Source organism: Lingula anatina, chromosome 5 (assembly GCF_051362555.1).
Source record: "Lingula anatina isolate TDL-2025a chromosome 5, LinAna3.0, whole genome shotgun sequence".
NCBI classification, from domain to species: domain Eukaryota; kingdom Metazoa; phylum Brachiopoda; class Lingulata; order Lingulida; family Lingulidae; genus Lingula; species Lingula anatina.
This window is the reverse complement of record NC_141771.1, coordinates 15,343,422-15,370,433: the sequence shown is the minus strand read 5'-3', so window position 1 is coordinate 15,370,433 and position 27,012 is coordinate 15,343,422. Positions and strand designations below refer to the sequence as shown.

General features: G+C 40.0%; 1 protein-coding gene across 2 annotated transcripts in view; it reads left to right on the top strand.

Moving 5' to 3' along the window:
- LOC106181391 (NADPH-dependent quinone oxidoreductase VAT1) overlaps positions 1-27,012 on the top strand; it is a 43,946-nt gene extending 16,934 nt beyond the window's left edge. Inside the window, exons 1-6 of one of the 2 annotated variants that reach the window (XM_087012728.1) lie at positions 15,110-15,460; positions 19,883-20,090; positions 20,425-20,595; positions 21,111-21,200; positions 23,180-23,421; positions 23,690-27,012. In XM_087012728.1, coding sequence (XP_086868854.1) covers positions 15,125-15,460; positions 19,883-20,090; positions 20,425-20,595; positions 21,111-21,200; positions 23,180-23,421; positions 23,690-24,013 — 1,371 coding nt within the window. In that variant the 5' untranslated portion in view covers positions 15,110-15,124 and the 3' untranslated portion in view covers positions 24,014-27,012. Of the gene's footprint in view, positions 1-15,109; positions 15,461-19,882; positions 20,091-20,424; positions 20,596-21,110; positions 21,201-23,179; positions 23,422-23,689 lie in introns of those variants that run through there. The other variant, XM_013565761.3, reaches the window with a different exon arrangement.

Here is a 27,012-nt window from a genome sequence, read left to right as displayed (position 1 = left end):
CGCAATTACGATTCACTTGTCTCTTTGTAACGATGTACTCAAACTCTGGCCATTCACCTCTCCCTTTCCAATTCCCGTGGGCACATCTACCATCATCATACCGATAGGCCGGCCACTACATCATCCGTGTGTCATGGAACATACCATTTGAGTCCATACAGAATGTAGTATAGAACACTTTTGGTGATAGGAATCCCTAATTTATGGTACAATTATCACGGGCCTATTTCCCCCATGTGCAAAGCCGATGTACAAAGCTATGTGCTACCGTATTGATCGGCATGGCCACCGCGCGTCTTTTTGTGCCAACTTAAGGACTCTTATTCGCCATTAAGCATTCCACTGATGGAATCATTCCGCGTTGTTTATTGCAAAGAGATGGACACTTAATGGTGGCAGAGATTGGAAGGCGCCGCGTTCGGAAAGATAACTGACATTATTGCTGTTTTCCTCGGGGATTTGCATGACGAGGAATTCCTTTCTTCTTAGAATCTAAAGCAAGTACCCTGAGTTTCAGAGAGGTTTTGTGTCTTAATTGTTGGCGACGCCCTGGTGATCACCGAAAAGTGTCCTATTCAGTTTATCTGGCTTTTGAAATTTTTTTTTTGGAATTTCGGGAGGGGTCAGTTTCCAGTAGTCCTTCAGCATTATTTTTGCCGTGTATTGGCCGGCAAACATAGTATTTGGTCCTTTCGACGTTTAATCGGTTTTACAGAAATTAGAGAATGGTCAAGCCCTAAGCTGGTGGTGATGGCAAGAGGTTTGGATTCCCCACTTTGAGCTCAAATCAGGGTCCCGTTTGAAAAAAAAAAATACTGAAGTTTGAACTCGTGGGCAACAAATGAATTGCCTCTGTTACATGGTCAAGTACTTTAATCGCCAGAACATTTTTGTGGTCAGCGGTAGTGGTATAGGGTTAAGTTGGTTAGATTAAATTATGTTACCCCAGTAAAAGTATAAACCACCCTTGGCGCTATAGAGCTGATAAAAGAGACCGTCTACTTGAATATCTTGACATTTACTTTCTTGAAAAAAAAAGTGGGATCTTTTTTTCCCCAAAAGAATGCAGTCATTCAAAACAAGCCGTCTAACAAAGCCAGTTAAGCACCGACAAATAAAACAATTTCTTAACCTCTCAACACGGAGATCTAGAGTGAAAACCATAATGTATTTTCCTGCAAAAATACCAGGTCCACGCGTAGGTGGCCTGGATGTTTAGCCATCACATTTTTGGGGCTATTATTAATCTAATTTTGTTATCGTTAAGTACACGCCATATTTTAGCCCTCTTTGATATTGACCCCCCTTTTCTTTGCTCTGATGAAATGCTCTTAGTGGGTGGCGTGGAAAGATTTTGGTGAATGTTTGCAGTTAATAAGTAAATATAGTAAAAATGGAACTTGTTGCAGAGCAACTGTTGGTTTTCATTGCTGAGGGCATTGACACCGATTTTTTCCATGTTCAGTGCTTCGTTATTTTAAAAGAAGGACGAGAGTCGTAATCACGATGTTAAGTCCATCATGCATATTGTTGGATTTTTCGTTCATAAGGCCTACTGTGCAGCCGTGTGTGTGGATGTGTGCGTGCGCGCGTACGTGCACATGTACACGCGTATGATATTTTCTGTACCCCTTCACGTAATTTATGTAAGACATGCCCATTTTTATTTCCGTTTGATAGTGTACAGAACAACTAAGCCATGCATGCTTACACTCTGCATCTTTCACACGTGCTCAGTGTATTCATAATGAAAAAATCTTCTTGACCAAAAATATGCCAATAAGATGTGGAAATATACTTCGTTTCCGAGAGATCGCACACGTGGTCGAACAATCTATTAATGTAATCAGGCACTTTTCCTAATTTGCAGAAATCGCACTCGATGATTCTAGGTAATTTTTTTGCGGTTCCTATCTCATTCCAACCTCCTAAGCACCTAAGGGAATGCATTATACAATGCCTGGTAATTTGCGAACCGAGTTGCAAATCTAGCCCAGTACAACCAGTCTACCAGGATTTGCCAAATTTCCCCCATACGTTGAATAGCAGTCTGCACCCCAAAGGAGCAGTTATTGGTGCATATACATAACTGCACGAGTTTCTGGCATTGTTTACCTGGAATGGGTAATACACTAAATGAATAATATTCCTGGAAATGCTTGGATACAGTGCACAGGTTGAGTAATCTTCCGAGAAAACCATCAGACTGTATACTTATGCTATTATGAAGTGGTAGCCTTTTTTCTTCTGATGATTCACACGAATTCGTAGATACCAGAGCTTCTTGTCGTAGCATTGTTTGGAAGTCTTCCGAAAATGTGTGAGATTTCGTAATTGGTAGGAATACTGGGCATTTTATGATCTTGCCACATTTCTGAGAATCCAGATTACACAGGATTATTGTGAGCCAGTTTTAGGCACATAAAGATTAGGATATTTATAATTTATGAGAAATAACAATGCCCAATTATAACTAAAAGATGTGACAGAATTGTTATTTCGAGACTTACAAAACTAAAGCTAAACACTGTTTAATATTACGTGATCAAAATTCTCAAGATACAGGGTGGGTCAAAGTATTCGATGTTACCCTTAATACAAGACTCTAGGCCAACTTTGATCCACTTTTTGGAGAGGAATGCAAAAACAATGAATTCCATGTTAACCCCATGGTAAACTTAAGCTGACCTATGGTAATCATTTAACAAGAAAATTGTACTACTTAGAGGGTATACATGTGTACCTGGGTGCGGGTTAAGCTAAGGTCAAGGAAGCACATTGTTTCTTAATCATTACACTTATCACGGTGTTGTCGTTAAACTGCTGCGGTCAGATGAAAAGATATACATAATCGCCTACCATTTACCACGTTTACAGTGTATTTAGTGTGAGAAAGATTAGCATTTACTCGGATGTAGTCTGAGGTGAAAAAGTGATGCCTTGGCTTGATACTGTAATTGTTAAATGACAGGTTAAGAGGGGGCACAGTGGGTCAAGCTCCCCCCCCCCCCACACACACACACCCCTCCCAAACAACAGTAGAACAAGCTAAATGAAGAGAGAAAATTCCTATCCCTAAGCCCATTAATTGCAATGAGACTGTCCCAATCTCGTCCTCCTAGCCCCCCCACCCCTTACCTCCCCTAAGCAAAACCCCGTTTCCGTCAGTAGCTACACATTAAATGTCGTCACAAGTATGTGATTGTCACAATTAAAACTTTCCAGGTGACACACATATTTCAGGAATGCCATTGTCATTGTACCCTGTGTCACTTGATAGCGCGTGAACACGACACGTCTGGTATTAATAAGAAAACGACCGTGTAGTGGACAAGGAGTGGGGATGATCCTATGGGTGAATCACTGAGAATGTTGGTCAGTTATATGATACAGGGTGTCACCAAAGTATGCAAGACTTGTATGCTTGCACCCTGGGTTTCTTAGCTTACCCGGTGTCTGTTTGGATTCGGCGTGCCTGGGTTTAACAGGGTACCGATATTATTCTGCATCCTGATTGTGTGTGTGTGTGTGTGTGTGTGTGTGTGTGTGAGAGAGAGAGAGAGAGAGAGAGAGAGAGAGAGAGAGATTTGGACTGCAATGTCTATTTTCGCTGCTCTTAAGATTGTCAAAATTAATTCATGGCAAAATCGAAATGATTCGACAAAGTATACATGTTACACAGTTATCCTTCTCTGCTGTATTTAAACTATTCAATGGATAAGAAAATATGTTCTTTCAACAACAGATATAACTAAGAATTATAACCCCTCCTATACTTTAATGTGTCACAAATCACCATCATCACAGAAGATAAAATTCCTATTTGGATATATATTAATGGGCAAGACACAGGCATCTCTTTCGTGTATTTGGATAGTGTTAACAGGTGCTTGTTGTAATGGACAAGACACTTTTACGAGTGAACTTCTTCGACTTAAAAAAGGGCATAAAACTTGCTAGGAAATGTAGACGTCAGTTAGGCAGAGAGACCAGGGCTTTGATGGTGGAACGCGAGTGCATTCGGGCTTTGATGTCCCATGGGAAAGAATGCGGTTTCACGTTGAGAGACGACCGAGTGAAATACTTTTGGCATTCTTGTACTCATCTTTCCGTGTTGTTTTCCTTCCACCCTTGTCATTTCTTCTTCCTTTCTTCCTTCTTGCTAGACATGCTCCCTCTTATTCTTCCCTCTCTTTCTTACACACACACACACACACACAGACACACACACACACACGTTCAAACACACACATGCTCGCTCGTACACACACACAGACTCACACGACCACACGCACATACACACATGCCTAGTTTTACACACGTGCAGACTGTTACATGTACACACGTATTGGTAGAAACTCACTTATTTTCTCACACACTCACGCACGTACACACGTACACACGTACGAGCACGCACTTACACTCGCAGTCAAACAAAATGGTAAAGTTTTCTACTCTTTCTCTCATTCTCTCACTCACACACACTGATCGACAATGGTAAAAAAATAAGGCTCATTGCCCCATATTTGCTGTGTGATGACGGGACGTGTCAATAAAGGGAGGAGAACTCATATTTAATCAGCTTCTCCTTCTGTTTTCATTCAACACTTCATTCGTTACGGGCAACAGGCTGGTTTCATGCGAATAAGTGCTGCGCTGCGGTGTCAGGTCACGGGGTCGCGGTGAAAGGTCAAAAGGTCACATTCCAACACTGACTGTCAGATACTGTTTCCACTACGGAACATCAGTATTGTTTTGTAGACTCAGGCATTCGGGAGGAACAGTTTTATTTTGATGCCATTTTTTTCTGTCAACATGCACTTCAATTTGAAGAGGCATATAAATTACTTTCGTTGCGAAAATAGGATTAAAGTAATTCTTTCGACGAGACCCTTCTGCAAATTTCAAAACCCCTCTAAGGGTATTTAATTTTTCATGTTCACTTCCAATTCACATAACATGAGTAGTATTGCATTGTTATTCTGCTCAGATAGCCTAACATCCTTTTATTCAAACATTTAATTTATTCATAATTTCCCGAAATCATATTTGATATGACAAATTCGCCATTGCCGTGCGTTACATAACCATTTGAAAACACCAATAAAAAAGCTTTCTAAAATTCTAGAATACAATGGACACTCTATTCGCACTACATATGTATGAAGCGGTATGCGTGCTAGGTCCAAAATTTCATCTCCTGTGATAATGAAGTTGTTTGTGTGTTCCGGTCAAGGTCGTTTGATAAATCACTTTATCTTTTCTTCTGATACCGTCTGCTTTCTGCTTTAGTGACCTTGTATATAAAAATAAACTTTTTGTGCTATCTCATAACTGATATATTGCACTGTGCCTGAATAAAAAAAGTAGCTGGATGTGAAGCGTAAGATTCGGTTTGTGGTGTCAAATATCAAAAGCTAGTCAAATATAAAAAGCGTCAAGTGAGTGAAAGAATACCACTACTACTACTACTACTACTACTTCTTCTATTACTTCTACTACTACTTCTTCTTATAGTGTGTGTGAGTCATCTAATGTTTTGTTGGCCAGTTTTTGAAACGCAGGGCCGTTTTGAATAGTCACCGTTTACTTTACTTACTCCATAAACGAGAAAAATGTTTATGCTTATAAGGGCTTCAATTTGATGCAAGATGTTAAACTGACATTAGTATCCCCGAAAACCAATTGGGAACAGCGACCATATTGTTCTATTACGAAACAGTCCCAAGATGCAATCGAATTAAATTATTATGTTACCTGAAACTAGTGCGTACTTGTGCGCTTGATTGCAATCCTTTTTACGTCATTTCCACGTTTGATATCCCTTCAACCACATATTATTTTGATCAATCAGATCAGGGATTACAAAAGAAATAACATGGAAGGGGGTGGGTTTGGGGGGGGGGTCTAGTCAACCAGTCATGTTTCGCTCCTTGGAGCCAGGTCATAGAAGATTGCCGTTTACGAGGGCCACAGATTGACTTCTCACTCTATATTCACAGATATGTCTCTGGATAAATTGATGGAACTGTTCTGCGTAGGAGAAACGTGTACATAATTAATCTGCAGCCCTGGAAGAGGGTAAAAGCTGCTAACAGGCCAGACGATAATGGAAGAATTCCTTTTCATCTCCTCCTTGTGCGTAATGCAGCGGGATGCGTGGCCAGCAGCGATTTTCTCATTAATGAAGTACCATCTGTGGTTAGTTGCAGTGTAGGGATGCGCTGAAAGAGATTCTTGTATGGTGCTCTTACGTCACTTACATGTCACAGTCTTTGGTCACTGCATATCAAAGTCTTATGTCACTTGCGTGTTACAGTAGCGGGTTCAACTCTTCGCACAGTTTTTTTCACACACCAAGGGGAAATACCCTTTATGGGTCACTGCCAAGTGCTATGTCCCTTAATATTATCTTCAAGGGCAGATTGAGGCGGCCTTCTGGGTCTTCCGGAAGACGGTCAAATTTCTAAGTTTACATTGATGAGTACCTAATTTTTTCTGTCGGAAGACGGTCAAAAAATGGACGATGGATAAACAAAGATAATGTGAAAGACTGTCAGAAAATATCTCTGGGTCCGTCCCTGATCTGGGATGCACTGGAGATTTGTGTCAGAAAGGAAAACGAGTCTTTCTTTCGATCTTTTGCACCAGACGTCACTTGTAAAGACAGTGACGTAGTTATGACGTAATGTGAGTTACCAACCTAAATACTCAGAAACTGAATGTGACCATCAATTCAATGAACAGGAAAACGTTTCAATGTAGCGCATTTTCTTTAAAAAGGCAAAATATCCGAAAATTACTGGAAGGAGAAAAAAACTAACATAAACATGTAGGCACTCTGAAACTTATGGTAACAGTAAATCTGCCAAAGTATAGTATCTTTTCCAAGCTCTTGCTGTGCATGTTTTTCTTCATTGCCATTTTTGTAAACTACTTCGTTACTTATGAGTGCATTAGAAGACCTATTCGTAAATATACTCTGCATGTGAAAGCTTCTTGTAGATTTAGATGACAGAGCTCCTAACTGCCGTAATCCTCGAGAAAAATTTTATTGCTCAGGGGTGTGTTAAAGGCGGGGGAACCTTCATCGGCGTTTTGAGCGCAATTTCCTGTAATGGTATTTAAAGAGGGAAAAGTTTTAAATTTCGTCGATTATTAATGTAGCTCTGTTAACCTCGCAGACCTCATCAAGTCTATTATGTTATGAGTGTAAAAAGAATTATGACACCCTACCAAAAGAGGTCAGAGCTAATGACAACAAGCATATGGTGTGTGTAAAATAGTTTCTGCGGGTGCACGGGAGGTGAAGTCCAAATCAATCTCCATTCCTCTCCGACCTTACTAGCTCTTATGGAAGTGTATTGTTCGGAGATTGATTCTCCAGAGGGACCCCATTGTGTCGCTTACGTCTTAAACTTTCGTGGATATTTGTGAATACGAAAATAGTTTCATTGGACCTCAGTTTTGATAGTAAAAAAAAGTTTTCATTTATGATAGATCCACATGTTTGATTTACCTGAACAGATTTTACCTAAAGTCAGAGTGAACAGACGAAACAGTCAACAGGTAAACCAAATATGTGGATATATCATAAATGAAAACGTTTTGCCTTTCTCGGATATTGATTAAAATGCGTTCCTGTGGTGGCTCATTCAGACCGTTCCATATTTCGCCCGTCTGAACGCGTCCGAGGCCACCTAGCGTTCAAGCAGACAGGTTTAAAGAGATAAATAGGCTAATGATCAGGTATCGGCACAATAACTCCCAGATGTTTCAGTATCGTGCGGCTTTTACAGGTGTAGGAACAGCGTGGGTGCTTTTCTGGTGTGTGTTTGGCTTTATGTACTGTGTGTTTTCTTACTATAGCTACGACCCCGGCATACGTACACACAGATGTCTACAAACTATAGGGTCTGATATACAAAGGATCTTTAGCCTGGAAAAATGGTCTAAACTTTTATAAAAAAAAAAAAAAAATTAGCTGAAGTAATATCAGTGAATTAATGGTTCCGTGAATTAAAATGTTGTGCCTAGTTTAAGAACGAGAAATACTAGGCTGATGTTTGAGACAGTTCTTAGTTTTAAAGTGAAGTATTTAGGATGCTTCTTTTACTAAAGTGGACAAAAATGTAGACTAAACGGTTAGACCAATTATGGGGTTGAAATTATTTTGGGGACCGGAGCTTGGGCAGCGGATTTTTGAGAGGGCATATATTGTGGAATGCGGAAAACAGTGCAGATGGGAAGCGGTTTATACAAATCTTGCATCTCCTGTCAACCTTCCCAAAAATTCAGTTGTAAAAACATAACAGCACGTGCGGGTTGTTGGGCAAATAAAACAAAACAAACGAGCAGATGAAATGTGGTGGATTTGTGTTTGACTGACTGGTTGCAAAAACAAAGTTGCGACCATCATTCGTGCAGACCCCAAAAGCAGAAAAAGCTATTTACAAGTATTACTACATGTGCTATAATACTGCGTTATTCTCTCTCCCCAATTTTACCGAAAATGACGCTATATAATCGCCGATTGTCTGATCTGGCATCCCAACATCGGGCATAAGACATCTCGTAGTACTTGGTTTGTAAAACGCTTGCCAAAATGCAATCAGAGATTCTGAGCTCGAATAGTGCCCCCCCCCCCCCCATAACAACAGCACACGCCATGACGTTGGTTATACGGGAATTGCCAAATCGACTCGGACATGCAGAGGGGGAAGAAACTTGTGTTGTTTGTTTTGAAATGTAGCTTACTGTATGAATGGAGACCTGTGTTGACGCTGTTATCAGCCCAGGTAATCAAATCATTGCGCCACGTGTGTTCTTTACTTCTGCGGATGTATATTTCCTTGTGTTGGCAATCTTTTAGGTCTGAAATTCCCTCCAAGTCGTTTGACTGACATGCATCTGAAGTTGTTGCATATAAATCTGTAAAATGAATGTAGCAAATTTGCGTAATTTGCTTTTTATGTTCCAGTAAGATTTGATGCAACTGAATGCATGTTTTGCTCTAGGAGTGCACAGAGGTGTGTTTGCAGAGAAACTCTTCTATGCAGGTTTTTAATTTTGTCTTCATACCAATTAAAAGAAAAAAATGACAAAAATGAAATATTTCCTGTATTTCAAACATTCAGCACGTCTTTTTGGTCTGCATTTATCATATTGCTCTGAACCCTTAACCCTTCCCTTTTCCTATCCTTCCATCCCTTAGTCATTCATGTGATCTGCACGCCCCCCCCTTTCATTCCACTGACCGCTGGTTAGTTCCTTCAGTCACTGGTCAGTTCCCCTAGCCACCCACCCTCTGGCCTGTAATTGATCGCCAGCGGTTTAAAATCAATACAACACGGATCCCTGCTGTAGGCACGTAATCATAGTAAGATGGTCATTCTTGGCTCTTTGCCAACATTCCTGTTCACGTAATGATGGTCAAACCCTGTACAGTTGGTCGAAGGATGGACAGACCGTCCGAGTGCGAGTTCCCACAACTATGCGATAGAAGGAGGGGATAGTGTAAGGTACTATGCCCAAAATATTAGGACGTTCATTAGGTGGGCTAATCGCATTCTTATAAACCGCACATAGGGCGCTTGAATAAAGCGGTGTATGGATTGGGAAAACTGAGTGCAATCAAGCGTAAGGCAAATCACTGACAAAGGCATATATCTTTACTACATATTTGACGATTGAAGTCCACCCCTACAAAAATTACACGTGTCTTTAATATACAACGTTAGCATCTGAAGCATTGGGATCGGTCTTGGTTTGTTGAGTGTGAACGGACCCGTGTTTTACTTACCGTGCGCAATGTCATTATTGTAACTGTAAACTTGTAGTCAGGTATCGAACATCAGAAGCATTGTCCACAGGATAATTTCTGTCCAATTTTCTATCCGATTTCTATCTATGGTTTCATACGGCGCTGGCATCATTGATGGCGTTGATATCGGGGTTTGTGATCGGCAAAGACATCAATCATATATCCAGGCATGTCTGTGTAAAAACGGGAGCTTGATCGACACAACTCTGTCAAAAATAATTTAATTCGGGAATAAAATAGATCACACTTGTGTTCTAGACTATTAATTAAGACAAGCTTGAATTATTTTGAAGTCAAGTCATTTTTGTCTTCAATTTTACCGCGTTCAGGTTGGAATAAGAAGGCAAATGATAGAAAAGGGTAGTAAAAAGTGCAAGGATATCTGCATTTGCGAACAACTCATCAACATCCCAAAGTCAAGTGTTTTACATGGCGAAGTGCACGTAGACGCAGGGACTTGTCAAGAACTGTCGAATCTTTCAGCAGTGCTTCAAGTGTTTTGTTCTTATGCACAGTGCGATTTTCCTCATACCACCACCGCAGTACAGAAGTCGCGGTCAACTTAAGAATTTAGGGGTCAGTTTTTTACAAGGGGATCTTGAATTGTGGCCAATGCCGTTTCTTTGTGGCGTTGCCAATTGGCCTATGGTAAGGCAGGGAGATAGTGGTTCTGCTTTACGGCAGCAGATGGTGGACGTGTATGACCAGCGGTCAAGTATTGACCCAGTGTGCCTGTGGGATAGTGGACAGCTGCATTCTGCAGACCGATATACATTTTTACTGTCTCTGAAGGTTTCAGGTGTCCGATTCGGTTCTCACGTCAAATTAGGGACAAATTTAGTGTTTTTGCCTTTTTTGGTTGTAGTATGTGGGATTTTTAATTGGCTAGATTAAGTCAGTGCTTTGCCAAAATAATTTGATCCCGTCCCTCCCTTCCTTCCTCCCACCCTCTGTCTCTCTCTCCCTCCCTCCTCTCTCTCTCTCTCTCTCTCTCTCTCTCTCTCTCTCATTGAACTTCCGAGCAAACGATTTCATCTCTACAAAACAGCCCTGTTGGTAACTAAAACCCAGCATATCAGTCACTAAAGCACATCAAATACCCCAGAGAAAATACGAGATGATAAAAACCAGCCAAAACCGCCTTCCGACAGAAACAGCTAGATAGATCAGTTCATCGAAGAAACGCTGCCACGCGCGCCATCTGGCGAGAGAGGAGCAGAGTTAAATTGCATATTGCGTGTTGTGCATATTTTCCAATGAAACTATTCTAAAATTGACATGTTGCAATGCCATTGTGGTTTGACATTTTCAGAATTGCGAGAAAATATCCATTACATGTCATAGAAAAGGTTTGTGTCTGTAAGTCATTTCTTTGTATTAATAACACAGTCAGGGCTTTGGAAGGGAAAGGACTTATGTCCTGCTTTTTTCTTACCCCTCTATCTCTCTAGCCCTTTGTTTAACTTTTGAACGGGAATGGGTAGAGGGTGAAATACTGCATAAGATCGTAATTTTTCTCCAGCAGTGCTTCGGTAGTGGTTTGGTGTGAATGTTCTTGAGTGTAGGGGATAGGTTAAAAAATCTGTGAAACAGTTCTGAACGACAAATATTGAATCTACAAATATTGCATCGTTTAAACCAAGCTCTTCTCTTTATTTCTTGCTATTTTTGTACACTGGCCGCTGTATATTACTGCTGCAATGAGGTATTGTAATTCCATTAAACCGATTTCCATATAGACTGAATGTTAACATTTATCAACTCGCGATCACGAACAATAACACGTTGCCATGGGAACAGACTGTAATAAGGGTTGTATTGCCTTTTTTCCTGTGAAATGGCTAATGGCGTCTTGCTCTGTTCTTCACGCTTTGCACAGCGCTAAGTGATGTGCAGAATAATTGACAATGCAGTCAGTGTTTATTTAAAGTTGCTCAGAAAAAAATATGCTCCATATGCATATGTTACATGATCTTTTTGACGCATCCCGTTTCAGCACCAGTTCTAAATCATAGTAAATGTCCGTTTCAATGGAAGATAACTGGAAAATGAACGAATTTATGGATAATATGTGCACAGATTAAACCACATTACCCATGGGAGCTCTATGGCGTATGAACATAACAATAATTTTGGTATTTGTATTTTCTTAAGAGACGTGGAGGTTGCCTTGTGAATCCTGGTTCCGAATTGTTCACAGAAGCAACGGAATCGAACAAACAGCTTCTTTCAGGAACGTTTTAAAGAATATGAACGAATTATTTAGAAGAGATAGGTTCGGGGCGTTGTCATAAAGCAGATATGTGTGTGTGTGTGTGTGTGTGTGTGTGTGTGAGAGAGAGAGAGAGAGAGGTGGGAATGGGGTGAAGGTCCAGACTTTTTGGTATATGAAGTAGCGTAAATGAATAAAGACGACGCAGAGTTGATAATTTCCCCTTCCTGACAAGCAACAACAACCCTGAATATATCAAGCAACAACAATCAACAAATTGTGTTTGTCCATTTCTGTTAGGTATCATATTTTATTCCATCAATTCCTATTCATAAACTGAAATACATGGAAGTCGTGCTAAGATATCGTGTGTCAGATACTAAATATGGCGTTATTTGACAGCACGCGGTCTCAATTCCTAAGGCTCACGTGTGCAAATGTGTGCCTCTTTAAAAATGCCATCTAATCTTCAATTTTTTTCTCCATGTATGTATTGCGACCTAAGGCGCGTGCGCATGATTTAGAAGGCATAATTGAACAGGCCGCCTCCTCTTGGCACTGCGGTTTGCCATTTTGTTGGATTTTTCTCGACATTTCTTCCTGTCAGCTGTCTGAAGCAAGTGAACATGTGCATTTTCAACTGATTCTTACTCACTGTCTTACTCATTGTTGAAAAAGTCGAAACTTTTGACCCCACTGTTTACAGTAAACTGACGTAAAGAAGCATGCCGTTACAGATTAACTGATTTCTTTACATTGTAAGAAATCGGCATTGTTTTAAGGGATGGTTCGTTCTCTTGAATCTTAATATCATAATGTACGTAATGTTATTGTGTGTTATGGTATAGTACGCTGATCAGTCCCAAATCTTCATTTATTTTGATGCTTGGATAAAATAGATATAAAATATACGATTCTGATAGAAAAGCTCTTGGTAGGCTCCTGCAAATTGTGTAGAAATCAGACAGATCTAATTTTGTAATAATAAAATATTCTTAATACAGCACATTGTTCTGTTTATACGCCAACATTTCCGCTGTATTTAATAAACATATATCATCACATTCTTACTAAAATTGACCTTTACAAAAATCAAACCGATGACACATCTTAAGAAAAGAAAAAAAAAAAAAAAAAAAACAACTGTATATCTCTCTCATTAGTCATCAGCAAACTACCCCGCCATGGGAGAAAAAACAGAAGCCCTTCGAAATCAGGTTGAGAAGTTCTGCTGCAAAAAAATCGATATGAATGTCCTCATATTGTCTGGCTGGCATGTTAATAACACGTAACGTTGTCTGACAGTTGGATGCGGTTTTTGCAGTGTTCGATCAGACAGCCTTGCCTTAGGGAGGGATATATTGATAGAGCACTGCATTATGCGAACTGCGATATTTAGTGGCTTGGATGAAGCTACTATACTGATAGCGCTCTCCATATTGTAATTTACGGTATCAGCGCAGTGGCTGTGAAACATCCCGCTAGGGAATTCTCTCACAGCATTATGATACTCTCGCGGTCGACTGTGAAATTTTATAATATGAAAGGTGTTTGATTTGCGACTTCAAACATATTTTTGTAAACATTTGATATAATATACTAGTATAAATAATTATATAATACAACAAGATATGATATGACATAATGATAAACTATTTCAGTTGTGGTCAAACCTGAAAATAAAAGTTTGTTGATAATTTGATGTCTGGCATGATTAAGCTAGCGACTGTAGACATTCCCATGGACCTAGGTATGCCAGAAAATATGGGAAAACAATAACGGAAGGAGTGGGTCACTAGCAGGGCCGGTGTCACAACGTTTCTCTGTCATCAGTTTCTAAATTTCATGATGATTCAGTGACACACTCTTCACATACATGCACGTAGAGATATTAGGTGCATTTAAGGTTCGAGGGGGGATTTTCCATATATCTGATCTCGTGTAATCTATTTTTGTGGCGAAAGTCCTTTCTAGCGGGGCTAATGTCGTATGGGAAAGTGAGGGGAACGATAAGGTTTGTGTGGTTAAGGTCTGGGTCCTACCTAATACGTCTAGGTCTAGGTCTTGATAAGTCCGATTTCGGTTCTGTTAAAGGGGTAAAATATTTGAGAGAAAGAGAGAGAAAGGGGGGGGGCGGTGGAGGGAGAGAGAGAGAGAGAGTGGGAGTGAGTGAGTGAGTGATGGAGAGAGTGAGAGAGTGAGAGAGATAGAGGGAAAGAGAGAGAGAGAGAAAGGAGTAATGGAGTAGGATAAATAAGGAGGAAGGAATGAAGAGAGAGAGAAAGGAGAAAGAGAAATGGGAGAAAACCATGAGTGTTTGCAAAAGAGAAAGAGAGCGAGGGAGTAGTAGAAAAATATGTAAAAAAGATGAATTCACAGTTTCCTCATAAACAATGGCGATAACTATAAAACCCGAGCTGAAAAGCTTTTCCTTGTTAATTTTTATGCAGGTGTCATTCGGTTTAATCCCACACTGCAAAGTCAGCATCGATGTTAGATAATCAGAACAAAAAACGTTTCAAATTCACTAAGCATAACATAAACATCGTGGTATTGGAAACCTGAAAGGTCATCTAGTGTCGCGCACGTGACAAGACATACGCACTTTTTATAGTGGAAGAGGTGTCGTATATAATTATAGGCCCATGTTGACTTAGATTAGATAGAGGTCTGAAACGCTGCTCTCAGCAGTGGAGCACACACACAAAACCACGTTTTGTGTGTTTGAATGACGCCTACAAAAGCAAACAAATAAATAAACGCAGATCAAAATAAGACTACGAGCTGTAATGCAGGTTAATCAACTTAGCCTGCTCGCTGCTGGATGAATAACACAATCCCAAGTTCAGTTTACAGTAGAGAAGTTAGCGTCATTGCGACGAGTGTTCCACCTTACTGCTCAGCGCAACTAACACAATCCAGCTCGCGTCCCTTCAACGAAACACATTAAATATTACAAACACTTGACTCATTTATCGATCCAGTGAAAAATGTAATCTCATTTACTCTCTGTCAGGCGAGGCTAGGCGGTTACCACAGCAGTAACCTGCAATCTGTAGCATCGAGGGTTAGTTACACTCTTTCCACCAATGTCGGACGATAAAGCCCAGGGCCCCGCCGTGACAGACGGCGCAGCAGCAGCGTCCGCGGCCCAAGCCAAAGAGACCCCGACCCCGGCGCCGACGCGGAAGAGCATCGTCCTTACGGGGCATGGGGGGTACAGGAACTTAAAAGTCAGGCAAGAGAAACCTCTGCCCTTAGAGCCGGCTCAGGTTTTGGTTCGCGTCAAAGCGACTGGACTTAATTTTAACGAGTTAATGAGGAGACAGGGGAGTTATGAGATCTTGCCGAAGCTTCCGTGTGTTCTGGGTTACGAGGCCGCTGGTGTGGTGGAGAAGATTGGGGAGCAGGTCACCAGCCTTCAGGTACTAGTCACAAACGGTGTTAAATCTCATTCTCGCCCCGTGATTTAAAAACACATTTGTTGTTATGCACGTAGGCCTACAAGGTTGTGTGTAATTATGTTAAAGAGAAGGAAAGGTGATTTAAGTAGGCCTGTGGATTTTCTTTGAATGGCGTTATAAGCTGGTGCCCCCCGTCTCTCTCTCTCTCTCTCTCTCTCTCTCTCTCTCTCTCTCTCTCTCTCTCGTGTTTGCACTAACATATACGTTTTTCTGATATGAACACATCTAGTACATATGAGAAAACGTTCATAGAAATGCTAAGGCATGAAACTCCCGTGTGTGTGTGTAAGTGTGTGTGCGCGCGAGCGCGTGCGTTGCCGGCCCCTTACTTGTACGCCTTTCAACAGTCTTTAGATTGAGTTATTTAATATGAAGGCATTAGGTAATCGTGGGAGATTTATGCCATAAGGTTAGAAACAGGTATGAAAAAAAACGTAGTTTTACATCTTTAATAAGGGACTCTTATGTCAAAGAAATATAAATCACGTATATCCGCGTTCCAGCGAGCTGGCTTCGTTGTTAACAGTAGAGAGAGGCTATGTTGAAATGCCGTTAAGTCTGTTGGCTTCTAGGAAAAAATACTCCCCGTATATTGTCTCTGAAGACCGATAAGCAAGTAGTATGAAAGTGATTTATAATATTTCACTTCCATATTGCCTGGCGCAAATGTCATAAATCGGTCTCTTATTTCAGTGAGGTTTTCTCATATCTTAGCGCCTTGCTGTCAACAAATGACCTGCGTTTATGTATTGAAATTGCTCTACATTATTTCTCCCCTTGACATAAATGCCATTTCATTACGCACAATTAAGAGGAAATTTGTTGCTGTCTGTGCATGGAAAAGTTAATCTTAGAGGACGACGGCCGTCTTTCTGATTTCGCAGTGCACAGATAATGACTTGAGTTGATTGCCAAATTCAATATTTTACAGAAACCGGTCTGTAACTGCAAATAACTCTCCTCAGTGTTAACTTCATGTTGAGCACGTACATCGATCTTGATGTGTGTTGGATCTGAATCATAAGGACAAAATGGCGTTAAGCTTTAAACAAGTGAAGACTCCTTTGATCAACGGGAACGCAGCTGTGCTGAAACCGCAATGTTTTATGTTCGTGGTTGAAAGGGGGAGTAGAGTAGAGAGGAGGGGGTTAGAGGTCTTTCCAAAATAGCATCAGGGTGGTTTCCTAGAACGTTAAAAATATTTATGAAAGCAAAGGTACTAATTCAAATAATGTTGCGTACGCCTCTCTCTCTCTCTCTCTCTCTCGCACGCACGCACGCACGCACGCACGCACGCACTCGAGCAAACACACACCCACACGTACACTTACAGCGTCTTCGCGTCCTGTTATCAACAGAAGAATTGCATTTCATCATTAGATATGGCACTTCACCGGCGCATGACAGGATGCGTAGGCCGTTTCTGTCATTGCTGCAGTATCTCTAGTGACAGGCATTGTTATGTGATGAATTTGTCATTGGAACTCTCAACACACGCCCTATTTGATAAGACTGCAGATGATGATAAGAATATTAAAGCATGGTGGTTATTATGATAAGCACAATATTATTATAGGTATTTTGTTATTATTTTTATCATAACATTAGCGTAAACAACATATGATGTATTTTAATACAGTTCAAGCAATATTTAAATAATAAAACATTTTGATAGATAGCTTGCCCTTAGTGTACATGTAGGTTAATCCTTTTTGAGCATTGTTCTGCGTTATCCGAGTTACTATGATTCAATCAATGAGGAATCAATGAGACAAATATTTCCTTTGCTTGTTGATTTACTCGACATATGTTACGGTGGCAGCTTGTCCCATGTCTTAACACAATGTTGTTGTTAGTTTACCAATATAGGTCTATATTTCCATTGGGTCTGCGGCGTAGGTCAGATTTTTAAACAGCGGTATTTCCCCTTGAATATATAGCGATGCATAAAAGTGGAAAATGCGAATATATGAAATATTCAGTCTCTTGATGTTGTTCGCTCAGCTCTCAGAACGTTGTCGGAGAAAAGAAATGAATATCTGCTACACCTCATTTTCATGCGCCATTAAACAAACAAGACTGATTATAGGGACCGAAGCTTCGATCGGCAATATCTCTCGTCACATTAAGATGGAGAAGAACATGAAAACCCACTTAAACGTGTCGGGTTTATGTATTATAATTATCGAGATATATCAAAACGAAATGTTAAGACAACACACATTTATTGTATAAGGGGAAATGAGAGAAGCTACGCATGCGCACGTTGATCGTCATTGTCAAACATATTTAAGGATATTTTTACGATGTTCAGCCGTGTTAAGAGATTGTGATGATAGAACGGAAAATAATATAAGGCTTAAGCCTTGTTTAAAACCCGTCTCGCCAAAAAATTGTGATAACGAAGAACCATGGACTTAAGCGAAAGAAATGGGTGCATTTTTTAGTTATAAAGTCTCTAGAGTCTGATAGGTAACATTTGTTTTAAAAGCCGTCTGGTTTAGTTGTACCAATGCTTAAAGCGCACGAGAAAAGTAAAACTTCAATTTACTAGACTGACCTTTCAAATGTAACTTAATCGTGCGGCTCTTATAAGGTTAAGTCTTTACCCTTCAGCGCGTTGTAAAACAAGCTAGAAAAAGGAACGTCACGAAAACAAAGTAATGCTATCGATGTTTCTGGAACTGTTGATTTTCCTCTTTGTTTTAAACCTTTCATGAGCTGAGCTTGCTCATTAACTAAATAAGGTTCAAGTGACGTGAAGAAAATATGGCAAGCATCGGGATTTGAACTGGTGAATAAATATTCCCTCAGGGCTGCAAATCCTCTAAGGTCGCATTCAGAACAGTGGACTAACTAGTCCGCGGGTCAAATATGGCGACCCACTAAAAAACTTGCCGTCTAATCCGCTAATAGTTTTTTTTAATGTTTAGTTTAGTTTATTGCACTGTAACATATGCATCCACCTGGGTGGATGAAAATGACAATATAAATAAATATAATTTTTGTGAATGTGTTATTAAACAATCACAATGAGTAAGACAATTAACTTATAAAAATAGACACTGAATAGATTCCCCTTTGGGGGATTATTCAAGTGGGTCTGCCGTAATTGATCCTCGGACTAGTTAGTCCACTTTTGTGAATGCGACCTTATTCCCTCAAAACCAGGCGGTGTTTGTATATTGTAGAACCATTGTTTCCAAGTCGGTTGTCACAGAAATCATTTTATCCTGTATCAGTGCTGCAAGGTCGCCGTGTTAATCGAAATTATATCTAATACCAGCGATAACGGGGGAATCTATCTCAGTTAACTCGATTTGACACCGCCAGGAGCAGACGATAATGCAATCACAACAGCAGACGATAATTTGCGATACACTTGTATTATCTAGCTTATATTACCGTTTCTGCTCCCCTCGTGTCTGTCAGAAATTCATTATTTGATGAATTTCAAAATATTCTTCATTAATAAAGGACAAATCAGTACCTTACCACCTTAAAAAACAATATTAAACTTGTGTTTTCAGCGAAAACAAAAATTATCAATATTAATTTCCACAACGCTGTGACTTAAAATAAGCAATGTGTTTACTCTTTAATACGCAAATATTTATTTAGCCCCGTCAAAGAGCTCCGTGTAAACACGATAATCAAATATAAAAAATCCTCCATCAGACCATATGACCACAGAGGAGTCATGCACTTATTCTAATCTGCTTATTCTTTCGGAGCACCCGTTTATTGCTTTTCTTACCGATGTTATTTTAGAGCAATATCTATGCATCACACATTTTAGACGAGCACTCCTATTAGTAGATCGTCCATTCAATGGCGCATGGAGGATTTTTCGGGGAGGGGGGGGGGAGTATTATTTCCTTTTTTGCTTCAGTGCGTAAATATAAAACTGTAACGGGATAAGTTACTCTAATATATGAATAGAGGAAGGCTTCTGACCCGTTGACAACTAATGCGAGTCTTCTCTTGTTTATAATTATTATACATTTCATATATACACGTTGAGTTCGAAGGAAAAGATTATCCGATTTGCGATATTAAAATTGAATCGCTTATACCAGTGCAAAATAAATATATGTTGCCTGGTTTAGCTGTCGTAATAATTTTCATGTAAGAGTGATTTGAAAAACATTTCTTTTTTGCTTCGATATTTTAACTTAATATAGTGCTAGTCGAATTCCCTATTTAAAAAAATAACTTTTTTGTTGAATTGTTTTTACTGTTATCACAGGGACAAGTCCTTGTAAGAATCCTTTATACTTTTCAGTCTAATCAACTTTTTTTTAAGGACAGCCAGTTTTTTTACATAATTCAATGCATATAACAAACAGCGTGCCTAACTCTTTGCTTTTACATCTTCTACAGGTCGGCGACAGGGTCATTTGTTACAAGGAATTCGGACTGTGGACGGAGCTGGCCAATGTCCCGGCTGACCAGTGTTTCCTGATGCCCGAGGAGATGAGTTTTGAGGAGGGCGCCGCCATTCCAGTCAACTATATCACCGCCTACCTGATGCTGTTCGAGTTCGGTAATCTGAGGTCCGGCAAGAGCGTGCTGATCCATATGGCTGCCGGTGAGTCTGTTTGTTAAGCTTTTTTGTACGTGTAAGTCCCCCCCCCTCTCTCTCTCTCTCTTTCTCTCTCTCGTTCTGTTTTAGACCTTTCTTTTTCTTTTTGGAACGAGAAAATGATCGTTCTTAGGAGGAAATCTAGAAAAAATAAAAGATAAATGAATGAATAATGCACACACATTTAGACGGACAGACACATGAATGTTTGAATAAATCAATAGGAAAACAAACAAATAAACGCATACTTAATATGCATAATTAAACTTATCAATTTTTTTAATTTATTGTCGATAAGATTCAAAACTATTCTAACTCAATTCCGCTTGAATTCCTCCAGGAGGCGTTGGAATCGCCGCCACGCAGTTGGCCATGACAGTGCCTGACGTGACAATTTTCGGCACAGCGTCTGCCCACAAGCATGAGACCATTAAAGAGAACGGCGTCACACACCCAATTGACTACAGGTCCAAAGACTACGTCGAGGAGATCTTGAAGGAGTCGCCAAAAGGTAGGGGGAAAAACGGCCAAAGCTCTTCTTCTTGCCTGGTGCCCGATTCTTTGGACATAGGTGATCGTATCGATCGTTGAGAAATTCTGTTCCGACACAGACTGGGGTACTTGTGAATGATTAACATCGTTAAGCGTTCTTCTTTGCGTGATTTCTTCACGTTTTCACAGCAGAAAAACCCCGATTCCCAAGATAGTAGTTTGAGATTTAGACCTGTGTAGACTTGACTAATTTGGAACGGATTTTGGTCCAACTGGCGTCCTAATTACACTCATTTACCCCGACATAATTGTGTATATTCTTTATTTGTCATGCAGAATATATTCGTAAGGTCTAAATATTGAGAAAAATAAAACAACAAATGCTATCAATGCAATAATCACTGATATATCCATCTTCATATTGATTAAATCCATGAGTCATAGTCGTAAGCACAGCCCAGTGCGTCGATATGTTCCTTGACGAGCAAGGTTGACTGCTAAGTGAAGTATTCTTAACGATTCATCATATTTTAGGTGTCGATATCGTCTTGGATCCGCTGTCGGGCAATGACTCAGCCAAGGGCTTCGGACTGCTGAAACCATTGGGGAAAATCATCCATTACGGTAAGTGATATAAAAGCGCCAAGATTGCCATTTGGTGTATGAAAATGTATAGACTATGGGACGGCTTTGAACTGGTTCAGAATCGATCGGATGCGTTCACACAGCTATTAGGTGTTGACTGTACTTCTATACTTTATAGAACCTTCGCTCTAAACCGGCGTAAATAATTTGTGTTAAAAATTCATTATTTTTGGTACAAAATGACAATAAAAATAAAATACTCGTTTGTCAGAAATTCAGTACAAATTTTTACCACACGCGAGTGGGTGATAAAACGTTGGTAAAGAGTTTGTGACAGAAGAGTATTTCTATTGAGGTGTCATGAAACTTGGGGCGTATTCCCATAGATTTAAGATCGATCTATCCCCGTGGGAAGTGTCACTAGATTACTGTCAGATAATCCGGCTTAAATGTCCGTCCCGCCTACTACAAGCTGTAAGGGGGTAATTAACTTTCGTGCCCGCTCGGCTGACAGCTATTTAGCGTGAAATCCCAGGGAGTTAGGTCGATCTAGTTTGGATCGATCTAATCTCTGGGAATGGGGTCTTAAATCTCGCTCCACAGAGTGTCCGCCCTGCATTAGATTCATACTGGTTAGGGTTAGCGTGACATTGATTTCATTTTAGGACGGGGCGTATCTGTACAAATCAATTGCTCTCTGATACGTGAGGGCTGCAGGGTTTGACCAGTAGAAGGATGATAGTGTCATGACATATTTATGCGAGAGAGAGAGAGACAGAGAGAGAGAGAGAGAGAGAGAGAGAGAGAGTAGTTGTTTTGTAGAAACGTTGCATTTTATTAATAATGGATCCCGGAGGACGTTTGAAAAAGATATCATTCATATCATCGCGCAAGTGTTATTAAAACCACTGGATACATCTCATACGAAGAATCAGACGACAGTTTCTTTAAAGTCAGCGTTTGTGATTTCGGAAATTCACAAAGGAATTACGTCATCCTGTAGTCTTATGAAACGGAAAATGAAATTCGCAAGCGTTCTGTGTATGGCACTGTATTGTGATTTAGAAAAAAACATGCTCTTCGCTATTTTTAACATTCAGGGAAATTAGTCCTGAGAGGGATAGCTTATGATTTGATGAGGCTCGTTTGCTTCCTGCCATTAGTTTATTGCATTCCGGGCACATTCTACTTCCATTTCGATGTGGCAACTGATGTAGTATTTTAGATTATAGAACCTAAATAAAAAGAAAAAAATAAAGTATCTATACGTGGATCTCCAAACAAATATGTCCGACAAAATACGCCTAGCATTTATTATTTCATTTAAAGCATCAGTTAAAGAAGAGGAGACAAGCAAACAAGCCAATCCCATGTTGGAATATTGAAATGAAAAGCAGTACTTAGCTGGGTTTGATTTCAGCAAATACTTTCACCATGATCAAAAAAATAGAAGAAGGTGCTAATTTATTCCATGATGTTTGGTGCAAACAAAACATCATCATTTAAAAGAAGCCAGCGGTGACTATTTTAGGAAGAATTCAATTTTCAGACATGTAAAGCCAATGCAGCCCAAGACGAGGAGCAGTACCCTTGGGGGCAATAAATAATAATAAAATAAATATCTATTTGCCCGCAAAACGAAGGCAGCTTGGCCTGTTATGAGAGTAGAGACATTCTCTGTCTCCAAAACTTGATGCTAATCTAGCAACACAAGTGTTGAAAGGCGCCAGTAGAGCGATGGGACTATACCAGAAGAATACCGCGACAGTTACGGGCAATCCGTGGCTAGGGAAAGAACAAGTGACGGTCGCCAAAGCTATCTTCTGGACTAAAACTTTCTTCGTTTCTGACGCCAGTGCAGTTCAAGGCGAGGAGAGGAACCAACACTACCCACTGACCTTAAACATCCTTCACTTTCGTGATCAGTACAGCCAATGCCCTCCAAGTCGAGGATAAAACCCTACCGACAGTCGCCAAAACTCCCCACTGAACTCAAACCTTCTTTATTTTCGTGACAGGTACAGCCAACGCAGTCCAAGGCGAGGGAAGGAATCTTCTGAAGGTCGCCAAAACCTGGTGGCAGTCGAGCAGCATCAGCCCAACACACCTGATGGCCCAGAACAAGAGCGTGTGCGGCTTCCACCTGGGACACTTGTTCAGCGAGAAGGAGCTGCTTCGGGAGACCATGGGACAGCTGATGCAGCTGTTCAAAGACGGCAAGATTAAGCCGAAGATTGACTCTGTGTGGCCTTTTGAACAGGTAAGATTTGTTAATGTATTTGATTATCTATAATCTCCAGTATTTGGTTCCTTTTTCGCAATGGTCCTGTAAACGAAAGTGTTTTCTTCTAGTTTATTTATTTATTTATTTATTGATATGACAAAGTGTTAAGACGTGTCATACAGATAATGTTTAAGTTGCTCTGGTGTATGTAAAGTCAGTGCAAAAAGGTCAATTACGAATTGACCGCGACATAATGTACATTATTTATTTATTTATTTATTTATTTATTTATTTGTGTTTACAGGCAGCCAATGCCATGTCCCGTATGCACGAGAGGAAGAACGTGGGCAAGGTGCTGATGTCCCCGGAGAAAGCTGCTGACGAGAAAGTCGAGGTGGACGACACGATTGCCGAGGAGCAACAGAAACAGGAGGAAGAGAAAAAGGAAGACAAGAAGGAAGAAAAGAAGGAGGCGGAGGAGGAGAAGAAGGATGGCGAGGAGAAGCCAGAGGAAAAGAAAGAAGAGGCAGCCGAGGGTGAGGCTAAAGAAGATGCCGCCGAAGCGCCCGCAGCTGAAGCAGAAAAACCAGCAGAAGAAGCACCCGCCGCGACGGAGGAGAGTAAATAGAGTCATAACACTGAAAATATTTCAAAAGACTAAAAGTTATTCACTTGGGGAAAAATACTATTTCAGACTATGAAAGAGTTATCCACGTCGGGACCCAATCAGAGGCTTATGTAATGATGAATTCGTGTATATGATGTCACGTCTCTTATATGACGTCATGAAGGCCACATATGACGTCATGAAGACCACAAGTATATGACAAAGCATGTCGTTTTGAAGAAAAAAAATCAATGTATATGTATATCAGTATCGCTAGTAGTTAGCTCAGTGACTGAGAGATGAACTAATGTTGCGCATCGTTGAAGATAATGTGCATTTCATCAAATTTGGTTTATCAGTAAATATGAAAAAGCAAAAAAAAAAAAAAAAGAAACTTTTTGAAAGAGGAGAAGAGTTTAGATTAGATGTGACATTTCAAGTCTTCTGTCTTTAGCGAGATTCATAATTTTATTCGTACAGTTTAATGTTACAGCGACTGTCCAAATGGTTTTCAGCTGATAAATACCGTATGTAGATCTGGGTTATAGATTTCGAATAGAAACGGGCGGGTGGGGTGGGGTGGGGGTGGGGGGGGGGGGGGTTATTATTTCGTGTAATACAATGCAATGCTTGGCAAAAACAACTGTGGACCAAGATGCGTGGCTTTGACATGCTGTGCGTTCTATCGTGCTGATTACAATTGAGAGCTTCCACGGAACACCCTGGGCGTCTGGGAGCCGTTGACAACTCTCCATCCATCTACTAGCAAGAAGATTGGTTTGTTCTGCTCTTTGACTACCAGGGTACCCTGCAAACACGCATGCGCAACAACTGCTTGGTATATATATATATACGTTCAAAACAGTGAATTAAGTCCCGGGACTGTAATAATTGAATATAATATTAACTGCATCATTTGTGACCATTATTGTTATTATCATCCTTATTATTAATTATTATTTTACGTCTTATGGTGCTGATTGAACAAATTCGCACCGGTTGTCTAATTTAGTTTAGATAATTATTACCCTAACGTAGCAACATGTATTTCACCCATGTATACTCATAAGTGTAAAAAGTGAAATATACGTACCCCAAATGTAATTTTTTCTTTGTGGATTTATTGAATTAATGCTCGTTATGTATTGGATGAAGACAGTATTCATGTTTATTTGGGCATATATCACATTATAGTTACAAAGTAGAATGATCGGGGCATTTATGTTATTTGCAGCATTTTGTAAACTATTTTGTGGACATTTAAAGTAGATTCGTAGGTTAAAATGGTATTTATGATTTACAAATAAACAAACTGATGGAAATGTTAGTTTTAGTTGAAAAGGAGTCGCATTCAAAAGAATCGCAGCCATGAGCAGATTACTTTCTGTATTTCAAGTTCTTTGACAGCGTGTGTAGCAACTGAAGCGTTCACGGTAGATTTAAAGAGTAAAAATCGATCTCGAATCAAAAATAAATAACAAATATTCTGACAGGACATATTCAACAGACTAAGTATAAAAAATTTTATGCATTAAAACGATAAGCAAGCCTAGCGGCCTTTTTTAAGACACCCACCTTGCACTCAGATCATCAGACTAAAAATGGCAGTCCAGAGAAATCTAGCTCTAGGTGGAATACCAGTAGTACAATTTTGCTCAATATTTTGTCAGCAAAAAGTCAAGTGGTGCTTGAATTAGTTCCATGTATATATATAAGAGCGTATTGAGAACAAACTGATCTGCGGACTAACTAATTTGCGGATCATATAAGGCCGGTCCACTTAAAAGCAATCCGTTAAATCCCCTGATGGTCTCCCCGCCACCATACACGCCGTCCGTGCAGGGGTCTAGCAATTTAACCTCATAGCTGAGATTTAATCCGTTTAATGGCGCGTGCGGAGGTGGGGAGACTATCAAAGGCTAAGGTGGCTTGCTTTTAAGTGGAGTTCGCCATATTTAGTCCGCGGATCTGTTAGACCGAAGATTATCTGATCTGGACGCGCTGTAAGTGTAGTTTGCATCTATACAAGTTGAAGACAAGTTGCTCTCTGGCGTAATACTATAACCCTGTATGTTCGACATGCTCAACGTTTTTGAACTTATATTTTGCTGCTATATTCGTATACGAAATATCGTTTTGCCGTTTCGTATGCGGAATGCCATGCCAAATCAAATGTGTTTTGTTTTGTACGGAAAGAGCTAGTCTAAATTTTGTACAGTATCAAGATTGTGTGTACTCTAAAAATTGGCCTTTGTGAATGCTTTCATGTGTCAAGGTGTGGAGTGTTCAAGAAATTGAAAATATTTTCGTATATCTTTATGTTGGTTATTGAACTTACTTTAGAATTAGCCATGCTTAATATATATGAATATATTTACCATCGCTAGCATCACAGGTGTATTCGTGTAGTATAAGGAACAGTGGTTTGAAAACGACTTTAGAATTGTCCAACGCTTGGCAAATAGTTCTAAATCACAGTACATTTTTATTTTGTAAGTCACAGTAATTTTGTAAGCGCTTACTTGCAGCTTTTTGGAACCTTTAATGTAGTTTTAAAGCAGTGTCATTTTAGACGCATTAACAGAATCGATTTTTTTTGTGCTTAAAATCATGGAAGGTATTTAAATTTTGAATCGGGTAAAAGACGTACTGCTCGGAAGACAAAATGCTTCAAAAATTAAGTCTCCGCTATTAAGAGGGGCGACGTTTAGTTTTGTTATATATAAATGTTAAAACTGTAAAGTGTAATGCAGAATCTAGTATGTAACTTAGGTAGATAGGTAGTTACAAACAAGAGAGTCCTCCCACGCCCTCCAACCAGGAACCTCATCCTCGATGCAAGTGTTACCATTCCCAGACATTCAGTGGCAGCTGAGAATGAGGTTTTGGGGTGGAGAGAAGGGTCTTCATTGAATTGCGAATGGATTATCACAGTGGAAGTAGTAGTTGATCTAAGCCTCATGCGCTGTACATGCTAAACTGTATGTAAATGTGTAATAAATTGTAGGTGTGATAAAAGA